Source organism: Megalobrama amblycephala, linkage group LG22, assembly GCF_018812025.1.
Source record: "Megalobrama amblycephala isolate DHTTF-2021 linkage group LG22, ASM1881202v1, whole genome shotgun sequence".
NCBI classification, from domain to species: domain Eukaryota; kingdom Metazoa; phylum Chordata; class Actinopteri; order Cypriniformes; family Xenocyprididae; genus Megalobrama; species Megalobrama amblycephala.
In genome coordinates, this window is record NC_063065.1 from 9,037,895 (window position 1) to 9,056,691 (window position 18,797).

The 18,797-nt window shown below is 37.3% G+C and overlaps 1 protein-coding gene across 2 annotated transcripts in view; it reads left to right on the forward strand.

The window, feature by feature from the left end:
- Nucleotides 1-18,424, forward strand: part of snx7 (sorting nexin 7) — a 30,981-nt gene extending 12,557 nt beyond the window's left edge. The window contains exons 8-10 of one of the 2 annotated variants that reach the window (XM_048174624.1): nt 987-1,088; nt 6,138-6,290; nt 17,474-18,424. In XM_048174624.1, the coding sequence (XP_048030581.1) occupies nt 987-1,088; nt 6,138-6,290; nt 17,474-17,551 (333 nt within the window). In that variant the 3' untranslated portion in view covers nt 17,552-18,424. The remainder of the gene's footprint in view (nt 1-986; nt 1,089-6,137; nt 6,291-17,473) is intronic. The other variant, XM_048174626.1, reaches the window with a different exon arrangement.
- The last annotated feature ends 373 nt before the right edge of the window (nt 18,425-18,797 follow it).

The following is an 18,797-nucleotide window of genomic DNA, read 5'->3' on the forward strand; positions in this document are numbered from 1 at the left end:
ATGCTGCATGACGAACACTTTGTAAAGATCCATTTTGAGGGTTATATTAGCTGTTTGAACTTTTTTTATGTTGTTTAAGGCAAGCGCGAGCTCTTGGGGCGTGGAGCACGAGATTTAAAGGGCCGCACACCCTGAATCGACTCATTTCTAATTATGCCCCAAAATAGGCAGTTAAAAAAATGAATAAAAAAAAATCTATGGGGTATTTTGAGCTGAAACTTCACAGACACATTCAGGGGACACCTTAGACTTATATTACATCTTTTAAAAAAAAAGTTCTAGGGCACCTTTAACTGTGTTTACAGTTGCTTAAAGCCTTGGAAGCTGAAGCTTGCAATTATGATAAGGGGCACTACATTTGCGACACACGCTTGAGGTGTTTGTCCAATCACATTGCACTGGGTCTGCTAGCCAATCGGAGCACTCTGATCTTTTCAGAAGGAGGAACTTTATAAAAATCAGTGTGTTTCAGATAGACTGGGAATACATGAGCTGCAATAGTGTACAGTATGTGAAAAATAATGTTTTTTTTTTTTTTTTGAACATTAAAGTATGTTAACCTATTCTATTACAGCCAATAAACAAAATAATGAACTTTTGAAATAGCATCATATGATCCCTTTAACATTTTACTACAAAAAGAAATAAAACATCAATAAAAATACTATGTAAATTAAAATACTATGTAATTTTTTGTACCATTTCATTTACAAAAAAGAAGAGTTTCTGTTCTTTTTCTGTTTACTCAAGTGTAAAACTACTTGTGCAATGTAATGTGACAAAAAAAACTGTAATGTAACATGGTTGTTGATGGCTCGCTGCTTGCAGGGATCTAACCAGTATCCCATTATAAACCCAATATAGCATTTCTGAATTGCCATAGTGTGATATCATTAACATTATTCATTGCAGTAAACGTGTGTTTTGTGACTTCAAGTCCAGACTTGTTCATTTTCATGTGTCCATTGCTCGTGTGTCCATTGAAGGAATCTAAGGTGCTGAGTTTAGCATGGGACAGCTTGGTGGGACGATCCCCCGAGGAGGTCAAACAGCAGAAACAGCAGAAACTTAAGGCCGAGATTAAGGAGGTAATATTTCCCATCAGCGCTTGAGCTTGGCCTTACTAGCTTCTTCTGGCTTTATCTGCTCGAGCGTTCGTTTGACATGGTAGATGGGTTTTCCCAGGTGACACACCCTGATAATAGGGTGTGTTGTTGCCTTGTCTTTCTTTTACACATTTTTGTTTACAAGCATAGTTTAGGCCAGCTTTACATTTGAGTGCTGTGGTGTGTGATGTCAACATAATGCGCTGTCTAACATGCTGTGGCTATTTTGAGTGGATAACCGGTTAATATCTCTCTCTGCTGAGCATGTTAGTGTAGTAGGTTTTCTCTTACAGAATTAGGGTGTGGTGCATGTGACCTTTTTTCAATCTCGTCTGTCTACTTTGTGCTAGAGACATGAATGAAACCTCAAATCATATGACTTGTTGAGGAAAGGTGTGTTATTATTTTTCTTGAAGATCAGGACTGTTTGCAACAGACCCATGAGGCTGGGAAACCCTTAGTTATAAATCTTAACCTAATGAGTTTGTGTTGCAGGATTATTATTGTTGTTTTTTAAATTTTTTATATTTCCATTATTGTTATTTTTTTTTTATTTTTATTATTATTATTTTTTTAAGTTTAGGGCTCCCAAAGTTAATATGTTAATTTTAACAAGTTATTTTATTTTGTTTTATTTTTAATAATTTTTTTTATTTTCAATTTATTTTTCAATGTAGTTTACCCTATCATTGTTACTTTTTAAAGCATTTTCAGTTTTTATTTTAAGATTACTTGTATCATTTAAAAATGTTTAACGGTAAAATTTCTCAGCAGTCTAGTGTTCTCATGGCATTTTCATATTCATATTTTCATATGCAAACCAGTTGTAAAGGTTTTATAATATACCACCACATATTTAAAAAACATAAATAATTGGTGGTCATTTTATATTATTTTGGCTTTATTTTAGTTTAGTTTAATTTTTTTTTTCCAGCTATGTTGGAGTTAACTCAAATAATAGTTAACAAACAGTAGCTAGTGATTTGGTTTGTTAATATCATAGACTTGATTTGGGTCAGAAAGTATCCACACAGAACGCCCTAGCAACTACTTAGCAACACCCTGGTAACCACCCAAAACTTTAGCAGTGAGTTTTGCATGGGCAAGCAATGTACAAATCTCATTGTTACTGCTTCTTTCATAGTGTTTGCTATTAGACTGCATGAGGTTTTAACGGTTAGCACATCGAGCTGGGGTTCTCATATTGAAGTTACGGGTTCGAATCTGGCTTGCGTCACTTCCTGATCCTGTTGCCCCCTCTTTTCCCCATAATTTTCTGTCATCTCTTTACTTTCACTATGAATGGATGAAAAAAAGACTGTAGGAGGCGGAGATGTGCTTTCTGTCCAGTAGAGGGCAGTAAAGGTCACTATAAACAGGTGGAAGTTCATCATCCCTTTTATGGTAATCTCTCTCCAATAGGTCTAAATAAATAATGCTCTAGCGCTTCAGTAAGTTATGTAATGCAATGTCATTCAGACATTTTTAAGTGTCCAAAAACTTGAATACCTGAATCCACCTCAAGTTTGATCAAGATGATTCATTCAGTTCTTTAAGAGTGGATATTAGAGTCCGTTTGTTTGCCTGTGTGTGTGTGTGTTTATGAGCGTGTGTTTTAGTGTCAGCTACATTAGATCAGTGGAACTAACGATCTGGCCTGCTTGTCAGAAGGGAGACGTGGCTGTAGACAACGTCTCGTCCCTAGAGCACCAAACACAACTGCTGTTCCACAAGACAGCCTCACATCTGATTCACACGCTGTAATGGAAATGAGATGGAGCTCTAACAGACAGCCACCTCTGACCTTCATTAGCTTACCTGTCAATAAACATCTCGCTCTCTATTTCCATCTCTTTTAAATGTTTCTCTCAGTCTTGGCCCACTGATCTGACATGCTGCAGCTCTCACAGGCCTGTCATTCCTGACATTACTTGGCATGTTTACTGTTCATCTCTCACTCGGTTTAGACACTGATACTGTTGAGTGTCATCTGGAGGTGCTTTCACCCCCAGAGAGCTCTCGCACTAAATAGAGTATGATAGAGTTGGCAACGGCCACCCATGTGAGCCAATCACAAGCTGCGCAGTGACAGAAAAGCAATTGTGCGAAGACCCTAAAAATACACAACGTGGCTGAAAGTTTATCAACACCGTTGTCTAATTACTGAGTTTGAATTGCATTCATTGGACAGTAAAACAGTAATATTGTGAAATATTATTACTATTAAAATTACGGTTTTCTGTTAGAATATATTTTAAAATGTAATTTATTTCTGTGATGACTTCAGTCTCACATGACCCTTTTATTAGAAATCATTCTAAAATGTAATTTATTTCTGTGATGACTTCAGTCTCACATGACCCTTTTATTAGAAATCATTCTAATATGCTGATTTGATGCTCAGGAAATATTTCTTATTATTTAATTTTAAATTTTAAAAAACAGTTGTGCTGCTTAATATTTTAGTGGAATTCGTGACAATTTTTTTGTCATGCTGGCGGTCCCGGTTTAGAGTCCCACTTATGCTGCATTCACATCAGCCGTGATTTGCTCGAATAAATCGCGCTATTCGCGCGTAGTTGGACGCTTGAACATTTTGAGTTTACTTGCTTCATTCGTGCGTGACATTCGCTTCATTCGCGCGTGAAAATCCCTTCACAACAGACGCGAATTCGCGTCATGAGAGGGGCTCTCCCGCTCCTTTATGTGTCCCAGACTCTCCCACTGCTTTCTGCACACTTCCTCTGAATAAACACAACTTGTCAGTGGGGAAATAATTGTAAATTACAGTGAATAAGCTCAATTGGTCGTCTTTAGTTGGCTTGTAGTCTTAATATGTGTATATATATATATATATATATATATATATATATATATATATATATATATATATATATATATATATATATATATATATATATATATATATATAGCTCAAATTGAGTAAAGACCGTTTTTTACAACTTATCAGATTGTCCGACCTCCTCACTCACTTTCTTTCAAACACAATCCTTTTTATTTCTGTTTCTATAAATGTATAAAGATGTATAGCGACGATGATTTTGTCCTCCATTGTTGTTTCGAATTTCTGCCTCAGCTCGCTACATCACGTAGAGCAAGTAGAGCACTAGAGCAAGCTCCTGATTGGTTAACGCAGCGCGGAAATTCGCCAAAGTTCAGATTTTTCAACTTGAGCGATTCGCGCGAAACACGCAAGTTGAAAAATCTGAACTTTGGCGAATTTCCGCGCCGCAGGATGTCAGTTTGCGTCTTTGCATTGACTTAACATGTAAATCACTCGCGCTTACCGCTTCATTTGCGTCCGGTGTGAACGCACCATTAGAGCGGGTGTTTTGAACAGGAGGGGTTACATTGGTGCCGTGACCCAGATGGGAGTGAGGTTTAGGGGGGTGAGTGTAACCAAAGTCCCTTTAAGACAAGTCATTTCACTCGGCGGCCATCTTTGAAACGCCTCTCGGGCATCCTGGGCATCATGCAATCTCTTTGAATGGGGAAACATCAAATTCTCCAAAACTGTTCGCCAACCTTACAATTAAATTTCATATTTGAAATCACCAATGAAATCTAACAACAACCGGCTCATAAATTTAGTTTCTAAACGCTCGAATCATGACAAAAAAACTGTATTTTTCAGGCTGGATCAAGCTAATGCGCATGCGCAGACCTAAATGCGCGTCTCTTCAGAGGCGCGCGTCTGACTGTTTCTATAGAAACCGGTGATTCTAACGGCCGCTGAAGTGACGCGATGACTTTACCAGTCGGCAACTGGCTCTTATTTAGAAGGCGGGACTTATTCCGCCATATTGCGCGTTACACTTTCTCCCATTCAAAACAATACGAGTGACACGTCTTGTGTTATTCTATAGTCTTTGGTGTAACGGACATAGGTCAGTGAGAGCTGTGCATGTAAACTTCACTCCCCTGATCTAAAGAGGTGCTCTAGTGACTGACGCTACAGGATGCAGTCTTTAGCCTCCTTGTTAGAGGGCCCGACTCCCATGGCAGCGGACCCGGGTTCGAGTCCCGCTTAGCGTTCAAACAGGAGGGGTTACAAATAGAAAGTTTAAAAGAATAGTATTTATTTATATAAATGTCTGTACGGTCAGTTTTGATCACTTTAATGTGCCCTTGCTGAATAAAAATATTAATTTCTTTATCAAAAAAAAAAACGTTTGAGTTGTAGTACAGGCAGTACAAGGTTTTGAAGCAGAGTAAATATAAAGTGCATAACTATAATAGTCTGGTTTGAAAACAAATTCAAAGTTGTCAGATATGCTTAGCGTCATTGTTTAGACGACTTGTTTAGACTTTCGAGACAACTTGCAGTGAGCCAAGAAACAAATTAACTTAATTACAGCGACCGATGTAGTTGATATCAGCATAACAAAATGATTCCTGCGTGCTCAGCAGGTTTTTACAGGAGTTATACGGCTCAGTAATGAAAGTTTTTACAACACTCTAAAATAAAAATGGCTATACGTCAGCAGTCTGATGGTGGAAGAGCTGCTCTAGTAATATTGGTGTTGACATGATGATTTTTACTTGTCCGCTCAGAACTACATGACTTATCATCTCTAGAGCCACAGGTCAGGATTAGGGATGCGCAAAACTACATATTTTCAAAATTGGTTAGTCAGTAGGTCATCTGAAGGATTAGTTGACTAGTCTGCAAAGGAAATCCTATACAATTAAGTGGGTTTAGGGTTGTGCAGCCCTTTCAATAGAATAAATAACAGATTTTATATAGGATTTTATTGCAAAAAAAACTATGATATATATATATATATATATATATAGTGCTTTCATTAAAAGACAGCTGTAGCTTAATTTGCATATACAGGTGTTTTATATATATATATATACACAGTATATGTTTGTATGTACTTGGCTACTTGTGAATGGTCTTCAATAGAGTAAGATGTTTTTTTGGCTACCTGATGGACTTCATATGACACTGATACTGGAGAGGCTAACTGGACCATGCTAATCAACCAATCCTTATGTGTTCAGATGAGAGATGAGCTGGACAAGACAGAGGACCGCCTGGAGTGGGCGAATAATGCACTCAAGAGCGACTGGACCCGCTGGCGGAAGGTCATGAGAACTGACCTACGATCAGCCTTCATCGATACAGCAGAGAGGAACGTCAGCTACTATGAAAAGGTGAGATGTTTGCAAAACCAGTCATAAGTCGCACGGGTTTGTTTGTAGCAATAGCCAACAATACATTGTATGGGTCAATTATCGATTATGCCAAAGATCATTAGGATATTAAGTAAAGATCATGTTCCATGAAGATATTTTATAAATTTTCTACCGTAAATATATCAAAAATGTGTTTTTGTGAGTGGATATGCATTGCTAAAGACTTCATTTGTAAAAAATGTAAAGGCGATTTTTTTTCAATATTTTGCACTCTCAGATTCCAAATTTTCAAATAGTTATACAGTGCTTCCCACAGGTTTAAAATATACTTGCGGTGGTAGCCAGGCGAAAAATCCTCCTATTACCCACGGCACAAAAATGGTCTACTACATGTGACAAACAAATAATGTGTGATTTTTAACAGTATTTTTATTTATTTAAATTAATGACATAGCACAATACATTTAATTACATACTAATGTTATGCATTATTATGCATTGTAAATTATGCAAAATTACAGCATTTAAATGGTTCACCTTTTCCTATGTTCTCCTTGCTGTCATATAGTATCTCTCAGTGAATGGGACACAGATTTTACTAGTAAAATTTATAAAATGAATAATATGTCAAATAATGTTCTTAGTCTTTTCTTCCTGTGGGGGAGACTACAATAATTTACTATGAATTAAATGGAAATCAAATTAAATAAGATTTATTGTGTAACCAAAATACCAATAATGCCCAAAAGAAAAAGAAAAAACTTAGCGTGTGACTTTTAATTATAAACAAATACACCGGGACTCTTATTTTGAAATGTATGTACTATTGCAGGCTGATCCTTCAGATTCTTACAATCGTCTAAAACATTTTATATAAAGGCCATGAAGTAGACTTTGTAATAATTCATCAACTTGTGTTCATTAGCAATCGCTTGCCATAAATCTGCGCTTTTCATTGATTGAGAATCACTTTGAAGCAGACTGAAGCGCTGTTGCGCGAGCTTGTAGAACGCGCAACAGCGCCCCCTTGTGACTTTGAAAAATGCAGCGCACACGGGAATGTCAGCGGGAGTAAACAGTTCTGACGCAGACATAACGAGCAGGTACGAAATGACTAGTTTATCGATCGCGGATGGTTTCATTATCTTGCGCGGATACAAAATTATAAGAGGATAAAAATAATAAAAGCAAAAATGTGTCTTCAAATATGCCGTTATTATACGTGGGCGGCCCGCCCAAGTAAAGTCTATGTGTGGGAAGCACTGGTTATATCTCGAACAAATATTGTCCTATTCTTACAAAACATACATCAATACATTTTTGTTGATGCCTTTTTATTGTAACATTGTTGCCGCCATTTTATAAAAGAAATAAGCCAATTTGAGGTTGTCTATTACTATTTTCAATTTGATCATGCATTAAATTAGTGATTAAAAAGAGTGATTGAGATTAATTGAGAAGATTTCAGAACTGATGGATAAACATTCAAAGCTGTGAGGTGGTAAAGACACTTTGGAAAAGACTTGGACAAACCTCTGACAGATTTGAGAGGGATGTATGTGGCCATCTGCCTGCATTCATTGGATATGTGCCAGCAGAGGGTGGTAGTATCTCATTTTTATCCCCGCTGACAAGTAATTGCACTCCAAGTCTATAAATGTTCACATTGCTCGCTAGATTGGATGCGTTTAAGCCGGTTCGCTGCTTAATTTATCTCTTTTTTTAAAGGTCTTTTCCTTTGCTTTTCGGTCTTGAACAATAAATTATGGCCTCAAAGTTGAAGGTATTTTTCAACAGCACAAAATAAAATGAGAAGCAAAGGAAAAAAGTGTTTTAGAGATGTTGTGATCTCTGGTTACCTGCTGTGACCTTAGAGGCTCTAGAGACCAACCTGTTGTTGGACAGAAACGGATGCATGCGTTTATAGCGAGAACAGAACAAACTCTCTGTTATGTCTCTGGAGAGGGTGAGGAGACATCCACTGGGATTTTTAAGATGGAAACAGACTTAAAAATAAGCCGTGCTGCAAAAACTGTCATTCACTGCAGTGTTGAGGGAAATTACTTTAAATGAGTAGTTTGGCAAGCTATGGTTTCAAAGTAGTTTTGACTGCAGACAAAAACAGTTACCAAGACACAAACTAGCAGGGAAACTTTGCAAAAGAACAAAAACTGGACTGAAACTAATTACATGCACTACAGTTGGAACAAAAACTAAATCAATTTCAGGAGAAAATCATAGATGTTTTTGTAATTTCAGGTCTGATTTAGAAAATAAATTTTCCAGGCCTGACCTCAGATTTTTTTTTTTTGTTTTGTACATGACATTTAGGGGCTTTAGAAGCTTGTTGCCGCCATGGAATAAATGGAATTCAGAGAAAAAATGTCAGAATTGTGATTTATAAACCCGCAGTTCTAACTTTATATCTCATATTTCTTCTGACTTTATAATTTGCCATTCTGAGTTTGTCTCTCACAGTTCTGAGAATTAAAAGTCAGAATTGCGATATAACCTCGGAATTGCAAGATGAAAGTTAGAATTGCAAATTTATATTTCTCAATTCTGACTTTTTTTTTTTTTTTTTTCAGAAATAAATTTTAAAAAGGTAATTGCAATTTTTTATCTCACAATTCAGACTTTATAACTTGCAATTCTAAGTTTATATTCGGGATGGGCATTTATCCAAAATATTATATTCAAATATTTGGGCTCATAAAAAACGAATATTCGTTTATTTAAATTACGTAAAATGAGAAAGACGTTTTTTTTTTTTTTACATTCGTCAAGATTTTGTAACCATTTCTGAACAAGCTTACGATTAAACACAAGCTTAAATTATATCTTAAGGTTTTATTTTAGTTCAAAGCATTAAACAATATGTGTAAACAAAAAATATAACGAACAAAAGCATTTTAGCTCAAGCAGCGCGAACGGGAAAAACACTAATAAAGCAGACAGTGCCAGTTATCGTATAAAACTTAAGGTACATAATACACTCGAGTCAGTATATGGTTATCGTGTTTATATTGTTTCACCTGTTCATGTTGAGAAAAACAATAATATCCACATGCTCGGGTCAGAAAACGAGCCGCGCTGACAGACGTTGCAGAAACACAAAGATAACGATAAAACATAACGGTATGCTAAGCTAAGTTTCTAACAGCAGCACTTTGTTTTCTGTTCGTAAATATATCTCCCTCGACGAAACTTAAAGTAAGCATATGTCTCAAAATCATTTTGCTATCAGATAAGTTATCATCTCGGCTCACTCTGGAATAACTTACAGCTGCGCTTACCTGTCGTGAATGTAAGTGATGGACAGCTGTCTTTCCTCATTCGACGGGTGTTTAGTTTTCATGTGCTTTCTCATTATGATGGTGATATTATGATAACTCAGTTTCATTAATTTATTTGATCAAAAGTAATTCCATTGTGTAAGATCATTTGCATCCAAGTAATTCCAAACTTTGTGACAATCAAATAAAACACGCTCCACAGCGCCACCCGGCGCATTTAGTTATAACTGTGAGTTTTAGTGCTTAGGATTTATCATAGATTCACTGCATTTACGGCCAGCAAAGCAACATGGTAAAATTCGAATAGTATTTTTATTTTTCGAATATTAATTACAGAACGAATATTCAAATATTCGACTATTTGTGCACACCCTAGTTTATATCTCGCAATTCGGAGAACAAAAAGTCAGAATTGCAAGCTATAACCTCGGAATTGCGAGAAAAAAGTTAGAATTGCAAGTTTATATCTCGCAATTCTGAAGTTTCTACCTCGTAATTCTGACGTTTTTCTCCGAAAAATAGAAAGATGATTGCGACTTTATCGCACAATCCTGACTCTTTTTTTTTTGTGTGTGTGTGTGTTATATGGTGCTAGGCAACCAAATAATATATCAACAGTGGTTTCACAATCAAGCTATTCATGCATCATTAAAACTGACAAGAACTAAACTGAAATTGAAAGCTAAAATACAAGAAATGGAAATAAATACTGCATGCTCACAGGGCTTTGCAGACAACCTGTTCCTCACATGCATGTTTTTATGTGTAACCTCCAGGCAAAGAGGCATTTTTATTTAATGTGGAAGGAAGAGTCTGACAGCATCAAACAGAGACCTAAAAGATAAGGTGTAAGAAGAGGTAGAAAAACAGAGAGAGACGAGTACACGAATGGGCGAATGCATTTGTGTAAGAGGACTTCGCCAGCCTTAAAGCGATAGTTCACCCAAAAATAAAAATTCTGTCATCGTTTACTCACCTCCAAGTTGTCTAATCTAAATCTGTATGAGTTTATTTGTTCTGTGAAACTTAAAAGAAGATATTTTGAAGAATGTGGGTAACCAAACCATTTTTGGTCCCCTTTGACTTCCATAGTATGAAAAAAAAAATAATAATACTATGGATGTCAAAGGGGACCAGAAACAGTTTGGTTACCCACATAATATAATTGATGTAAATGTTTCGCGAAATTTGTGTGTTATTTAGTTATTTTTTGGTCCCTGTAAGGAAAACGGCTTATAAATCATCCTGAATTATGTTTTTTGAAAATGTAAAAATGCAGAAAGTTTTCTGTGATGTGTAGGTTTTGGGGTAAGTTTAGGTTTAGAATGAATTATACTGTTGTAATAATATTTTGTTCTTTTGGTCGTTTCTACATTTACCGTTCTCCCTGCTAAAGTAGTTTTTTTTTTCGACAAATGGGACAATTGCCGACATGCAAGTCTCTGTTGAGAATAGCAAAATGCATTTTCCACCTCCGAATGTCCTCATTTTACCAAGTTTTGCTGGAGGGGTCAACCAGTATTCTTTTAAAGGTTACTTCATCATTTACTCACCCTTGTGTCGTTCCAAACTTGTATGACTTTTTCTTCTGTGGAACACAAATAAATTGTATATTTTTTTGTTTCTACTATAATAATTATACATTTATTTATTTAATTAATAATTACACCTTTATAATCATTTATTATCATATATCATCATAATTGATATATTTATTATATAATGTATATAATATAATTATAATAATTAATAGTAGCTTCCAGGTCTAAACAACATTACTACTGTGTATTTTAATTTATTATTCAGTTTCACATCTTGGGTTTAACCTATCATGAAGACGTTTGCATTTGACCTCACCTCTCTGTACACATTATGCTAACAATGCAAACTCTGATATATAAGAAGCACTGCATGCTGGTGTGGGTGGATGTTCAGCATTTGCATGCCGTACATTACAGACAAACACAGCAGCCATGTACTGCAACATGGCAACTTCAGAGAATTGCCATGGAGACGCCATAGCAACAAGGCTGTAGCTGAAATGATGGCAAAGATGAGGAAGCTGTCATTAAATGTTACATATAATTCAACCGGCACAGAGCTTTTGCAGGATTTTCAGACAGCTGAAACGTTTGCTTTGTTACCAGAGTTAAAGCAACAGCTGATGCAACTGACATTTCACAATTCACATCTCGAGCCCTTGACTGTGTAGCTTCTCCTAAATCTGTTGTTTGCCGTTTGATCTGCACAGTTACGTCTCAGGTGTGTCTGTGTTGATGCATGCTATTATTCATGCATCGCTGCTTGGATACCGACACTTTTGGCTTTAGCGTCAGAGCTTGTGGAAAGATAATGACCCTCCCATTACAGAGGTTGAAACCATCAGTAACCATGTTTCAGACAGAGACGTGTTGCAAAGCAAACCCTTTACTGTCTAGACTGCTGAAATGGGTATTGACATGCTCAGTCTTTGTCAAAAAACTCTTCTCTTCAGTGCTTCTCATCTGGAATGGCCACATGTATTTTGCCTTTATTATAGTTTTTATTAGTGTACGCTTATGTGCAGTGCATTGCAAATAAGGCTTTTGTCATTGATTCTGAGGCTTGTAGAACATATTCTTAAAAGTTAGTTGTGCTCAACTTTTCATTCTTCTCTTCTCTTTTTTTTTTTCTTGTACTTCCACAATTTCTATGGAAAGCTGAAGTAATTTTCTCATGACAAATGGGAAAATTGCAGGAAAATTACATGTCATCCTTTGCTGAGATCAGAAAAATGCATTTTCCACTTTTGAATGTGATCACTTCTTTTTCATATTTTTTTCCCCTTATTTGATATATATATATATATATATATATATATATATATATATATATATATATATATATATATATATATATATATAAAATATATATATATATATATATATATATATATATATATATATATATATATATATATATATATATATAAATTATTTATATATATATGTCTTTTATTATAATTATTTAATGTAATTATAATTTGTGCTGGAAGAGTCAACCGAGGTACTTCAAAAGGATGGTTCAGCCAAAAATGACCGAATTTTATATATATACAGTCAAACCAAAAGTTATTCAGACACGAATATAGATATTTTTTATATTTTTTTACTATTGGGTGCAGGACACTAGAGTTAATTTTATGTAAGTGAGGATAGCAAAATAAAGTAAACTGTGACATATACAAGTAAACTGGGACTACCAGTAAAATTGATAAAAGTTTTCAGACACTTTGACCTGACAATGTTTTGTTTAAGTGTAATCTGACATAATTAAGATTATTTTTTTTCTGACACAGTTTAAAGGGTTAGTTCACCCAAAAATGAAAATTCTGTCATTTATTACTCAGCCTCATGCCGTTTCACACCCATAAGACGTTCGTTAATCTTTGGAACACAAATTAAGATATTTTAGTTGAAATCCGATGGCTCAGTGAGGTCTGCATAGCCACCAATGATATTTCCTCTCTCAAGATCCATAAAGGTACTAAAAACATATTTAAATCAGTTCATGTGAGTACAGTGGTTCAAAATTAATATTATAAAGCGACGAGAATATTTGCCAAAAAACAAAACAAAATAACGACTTATAAAGTGATGGCCGATTTCAAAACACTGCTTCAGGATGATTCGGAGCACAAATGAAAAGGTTTTAAGCCAGTTATTTGTATCTTTTGCTGTATTGTGTCAGTAGGAAATATCAGTTCACATTTCTAAACTTTCATTTTGCCATTAATTGAAATAATCCAGTGTAGGGCTGGACGATTAATCGAAAAAAAATCGAAACCGAAATTCAGAAACTCTAACCAACGTAATTTTCCCATGTCGGTTATTTCGTTTTTTTAATCCTGTTAATACTTCCCCCTCAAAAACATACTACCGCTTGTGTAGCCACATGACTCCGCCCCATCCAGTCAGTGGCATAAAAGCAACACGCAGGTGAACGCCGGTTCAACACATAGTGATGGCGCGCGAGCGGTGAGCCTTGCGTATTCACTAAACTTTGTCAGTTGTATTTGTTTTAAGGTTTGCCAGTTTGGACATTCAAGCGATTTTAGACGATTGGATGTATATTATTTTGAGCTACCGCGCTCGTGCAGCTGCATCGTGGCACGAACACTCATACAAACAGTATCTGCACAACGTGAAGATTGCGTACACAGAGAGGAACGCAGAAACTAGTTGTCAGCGCTGTCCTGTGATTTATCACTAAAGTAGCTTTTGTCAGTTGTCTTTTCCAATATGAATGCACAGTTTAGAGTTCTCCAAACTTTAGCAAGTGAAATACGACAATTCTTTATGCTTTCATATCAATCTCCTGCAAATAAATGGCACACTAAAGTCTTGAGTGATCGCCCTTTTACCCAGCTGCCGGGATTTGGTGGTGCCAATCCCGATCACATCTGTCCCATTCAACTTTGACATGCAGTGTTATTTGCTGTGCTTAATCAATATCTTGAACCAGAGTTATATAAATGTCTGCTTCCCTAAACTGGGCTGCTTGGAACTGAGACAAATATAGCTGTGTCCTGGTGTGATTCGGAGGGTGACTGTGGTCCAGCGCCCTCACACATGGCCTGTCTAAAGTCTTTTACCAAGGTCACGTCACGTCTGAATCCTGTGGTGATGGAGTACATTGATTAACTGCTTTTGACAGCCAGTCGGCCGCTGCCAACGAGCCTCCAGAGATTCTGCTATGAAACATGCTTGCAAGTGGCATTCGAGCGGTTTGGGCCGAGGTGTGTCGAGGTGTTTCGGGGCTTGGGCAGCGGTTGACGAGTCCCTGTGAAGACATTTATCAAGGGCTTAGAAAGTGACACCTAAATGGCACTCGGGATGAGGAGCGACCGCAGTTTCTGAATGAAATTGGAAACCAAATGGCAGCCACTTGTCAGGCCTTACGGTTAACAGTGTTTAAACATCCATCTATTTCACTGCAGTCAGAGAGTTTTTACAGATTAAAGAAATTGATGCATAATGATAGTGTTGCATCACTCACATTTGCTTTGGAAAGTTTATATTGAGTTTATTTATATATTTTTATTATATAAAATAAAATGAGATATTAATAATATATATTATAGATGTATTATATAATTTTAAAATCTATTATAGAATAATAGATTAATAGATTTAAAAATATATAATTTCCTCCCAGATCTGGTTTTTCACTAGTTTTGCATTTGGCTAGAGTCAGTGTCACTACTGGTAGCATGAGGCGATACCTGGACCCTACAGAGGTTGCACAGGCAATCGGAACTCCTCCAGGATGGCACATCAATACGTCCCATTGCCAGAAGGATTGCTGTGTCTCCCAGCACAGCCTCAAGAGCATGGAGGAGATTCCAGGAGACAGGCAGTTACTCTAGGAGAGCTGGACAGGGCCGTAGAAGGTCCTTAACTCATCAGCAGGACCGGTTTCTGCTCCTTTGTGCAAGGAGGAACAGGATGAGCACTGCCAGAGCCCTACAAAATGACCTCCAGCAGGCCACTGGTGTGAATGTCTCTGACCAAACAATCAGAAACAGACTTCATGAGGGTGGCCTGAGGGCCTGACATCCTCTAGTGGGCCCTGTGCTCACTGCCCAGCATTTGCCATTGAACAGCAGAATTGGCAGGTCTGCCACTGGCGCCCTGTGCTTTTCACAGTTGAGACCAGGTTCACCCTGAGCACGTGTGACAGACGTGAAAGAGTCTGGAGAAGCCGTGGAGAACGTTATGCTGCCTGTAACATCGTTCAGCATGACCGGTTTGGTGGTGGGTCAGTGATGGTCTGGGGAGGCTTATCCATGGAGGGACGCTAGGACCTCTACAGGCTAGACAATGGCACCCTGACTGCCATTAGGTATCGGGATGAAATCCTTGGACCCATTGTCAGACCCTACGCTGGTGCAGTGGGTCCTGGGTTTCTCCTGGTGCACAACAATGCCCGGCCTCATGTGGCGAGAGCATGCAGGCAGTTCCTGGAGGATGAAGGAATTGATACCACTGAATGGTCCCTACGCTCACCTGACCTAAAGCCAATAGAACACCTCTGGGACATTATGTTTTAGTCCATCCGACACTGCCAGGTTGCACCTCAGATACCCCTTTTCCTGGTTCGGAGCCAGAGCCAAGTTTCAAATCAGTTCTTTGTCTTTCGACACACAAAGCACCAGCTCTGAACCAGGAAAAGTGGTTCGTAAGTAGCAGCAAAACATTGCTGGGCTAGAAGTAAGAACCGCTTGCATCAGGGGCTGGGGGCGGGGTTACCGTGACCAACAAGAAACTTGTGACCGCCATTTTTGAAATAGCAGCTAATCGAGCTAATAGCAGCTCGATTTTAATCTCCGTCTATATACAAATTACGGCGAGCCGTGTTTGGATGCCGATGTAGTTTCGCAAAGCCATGAGCATCAATAGTAGCGAAATGTCCGCCATTGTTGATGGAAGGCTTGTTCGAGATGCATCGGAGCAGCGCGGACCGATCGGCGGGTGACATCGGAGTGCCGCAGATGTGCGGGGGCATTTCTCCTCGTGCTTTGGGATCGTTCTCGCGGTGCTTTGATGTCAGCTGCCGATAGCTCGAGAAGCCGATGCATCTCAAACAAGCTCGGTGTGTTTGTGTTTGGCGCTACAGCGCTAGCTTTGCTGTGAAATACGAGACGTATACAGTGACGTAAACCCTGGCTCTATGCTGACTCTCTAGCCCATGGAAAGGCAAACTGGTTCTTAGAAGGCTCCTCAGTTGAACCAACAACGAACTGGCACTAGCACTAGCTCTGAACTAGCACCCGGTTCGTGCTGGTGGAAAGGGGGTAAGACTGTCCAGAAGCTCAGTGATGCCCTGGTCCAGATCTGGGAGGAAATACCCCAGGACACCATCTGTCGTCTCATTAGGAGCATGTCCCGACGTTGTCAGGCATGCATACAAGCATGTGGGGGCCATACAAACTACTGAGTACCATTTTGAGTTGCTGTAATGAAATTTCAGCAAAATGGACTAGCTTGCTGCATCATTTTTTCACTTTGATTTTCAGGGTTTCTTTGAATTCAGTCCTCTGTAGGTTGATAATTTTTATTTCCATCAAATGATGTGGCTTCCTTTCGTTCCTAACACATTACCCAGTCCATATCAGTATAGATATCCAGCATGATATTTTTCCCCATTGAGATCTGATGTGTTCCTTTAATTTTTTTGAGCAGTGTATATAATTATATTTATACAAATTAAATTATATATTATTATATATATATATATATATATATATATATATATATATATATATATATATATATATATATATATATATATATCTCATTTTATTTAAATTATTTATTGAACATTGTCTTATTGCTGTTAGCATTGTTTCTAAAAGTCAGATTCCCTTTCAAGTAAACTCTGTTCACTCTGCAGCCATATTTGCAATGCCTCCAGACAGCTATTTCGGGCATCCAAGACCAAGTCCTATCTATCTGAATGGGGGAATCCTGAAATCTGAAAAACTGCCTGCCGAACTCACAATTAAATAACATTTCAAATCAGCAACAAAATCTGACATTTCCCATAAATCGTGTTTCTTATGTTCAAAAAGCATTAAAAAAGCTTGTCTTTCAGGCTAGATACGCCAGTGCACATGTGCAGTCCTGTGCGATGACTTTAACAATCAGCGACTGGCTCTTTTATTTAGAAGGCGGGACTTATTCCGCCATATTGCGCGTTGCACTTTCTCCCATTCATAAGTAACACGAGTGCACCGTCTTTGTATATCTAAAGTCTTTGGTAAAGTTTGTTGTTGTGTCTAACGTGTCTAAATCAATTTATCACACTGCTTCCCACAGCTTATTGCTTTAATATAAATGTATGTGTATCTGTGTTTTCTTGCAGTGTTTGGCTGTATGGGAGTCGTTCTTGCATTCTCAAAGGACAGACGCTGAAGGAAATGCAAAGGATGACTGTTCCTAATCTCCCATGGTGCTTTTAGGTATACGGGACCACCCAAGATGCTTTTATTCCTGCAGACACCAATAAGATTCACATTTAGAGACTAAAACACCAAAGAGAAAGACCGTCGCCCCAAACGAACATCTCCAGGCATTCAGCAACTGACCCAGAGAGAACCATAATGGAAGTATATTTTTCTCTGTCATCAGTACATTTGCTCCAAAGCACGTTTGGTTTCTTTTGATAACGGGGAAAAATTATATTGCCAAATCTTTTATACTGAGAACGATTTTTCATTTTTGTTTTATACAAGTACAACACGAGATGAGAAAAATAATGCAATTCCTAGAAAATGAAGATGCACACATTATGGCTTTATTGCACCATCTGACCTTTCTAGTGAGAATTGTATCCATATGATGTTTGAGATGAATATGTATTGCCCTTTAGCAGATCAATGCAAATGCAGTTTACCTCTTTTCAGAGCTGCCTTTCTGCAAAAACCATTCGATTAGTGTATAAATAAATATAAATGCACTCTGAATGAATGCTTTTCTTGGCATTGGACTGAATTCATCATTGTGCTATTCCATTCAGGTTACTGAAGATGCATCTTTATGCAAACATCATATATTGAAGCAGATGCTGACATTCCAGAATTGTTTACATGATTTTGAATTCATAAATCAAAAGAATTTAACTGTTGCCTTTGAATATGAAATGAGTGTATTGTTTTAGATACTATGGTTTAAATGCGGTGCACTAATATCATAAAGTGTAATAAATTGCATACTGGTTTAAAACTGCTTTTACAGATCATTAGTGAAATTAATGTCTTGGAATTATCTATGTATTCTTCAAATAAGTAAATTGTTATTGAAAAGATGATTGAAAGATGTTTTGTGGTGTGTGTTTTTATTCTCAAGAGAAAGTGAGCAAACAGAGCGGCATGTTGGATCATAAACTAGGTTACAATCACAGCTTGATCACATGAATCATTAAAAAGCTCTTTATATAAAAAAACCCAAGATCGATCTTCTATCTCAGTACTGTTTCCTTCAACGCTTTTACCGTCCTGCGGCAAAATAAGATGCAGTATATGTCACCCATTTTTGCAGCCTGAATTTATTGTGATAGGATGAAAAGGTAGTGTAACAGGAAATAATGGAAAGAAAACGTATTTCTAGAACAAAAGACTCGTACGAATAGGTCCTTTATAGTGAAATAAATACATTATAGTGTAATTTGATTCATGAACAAATGACTC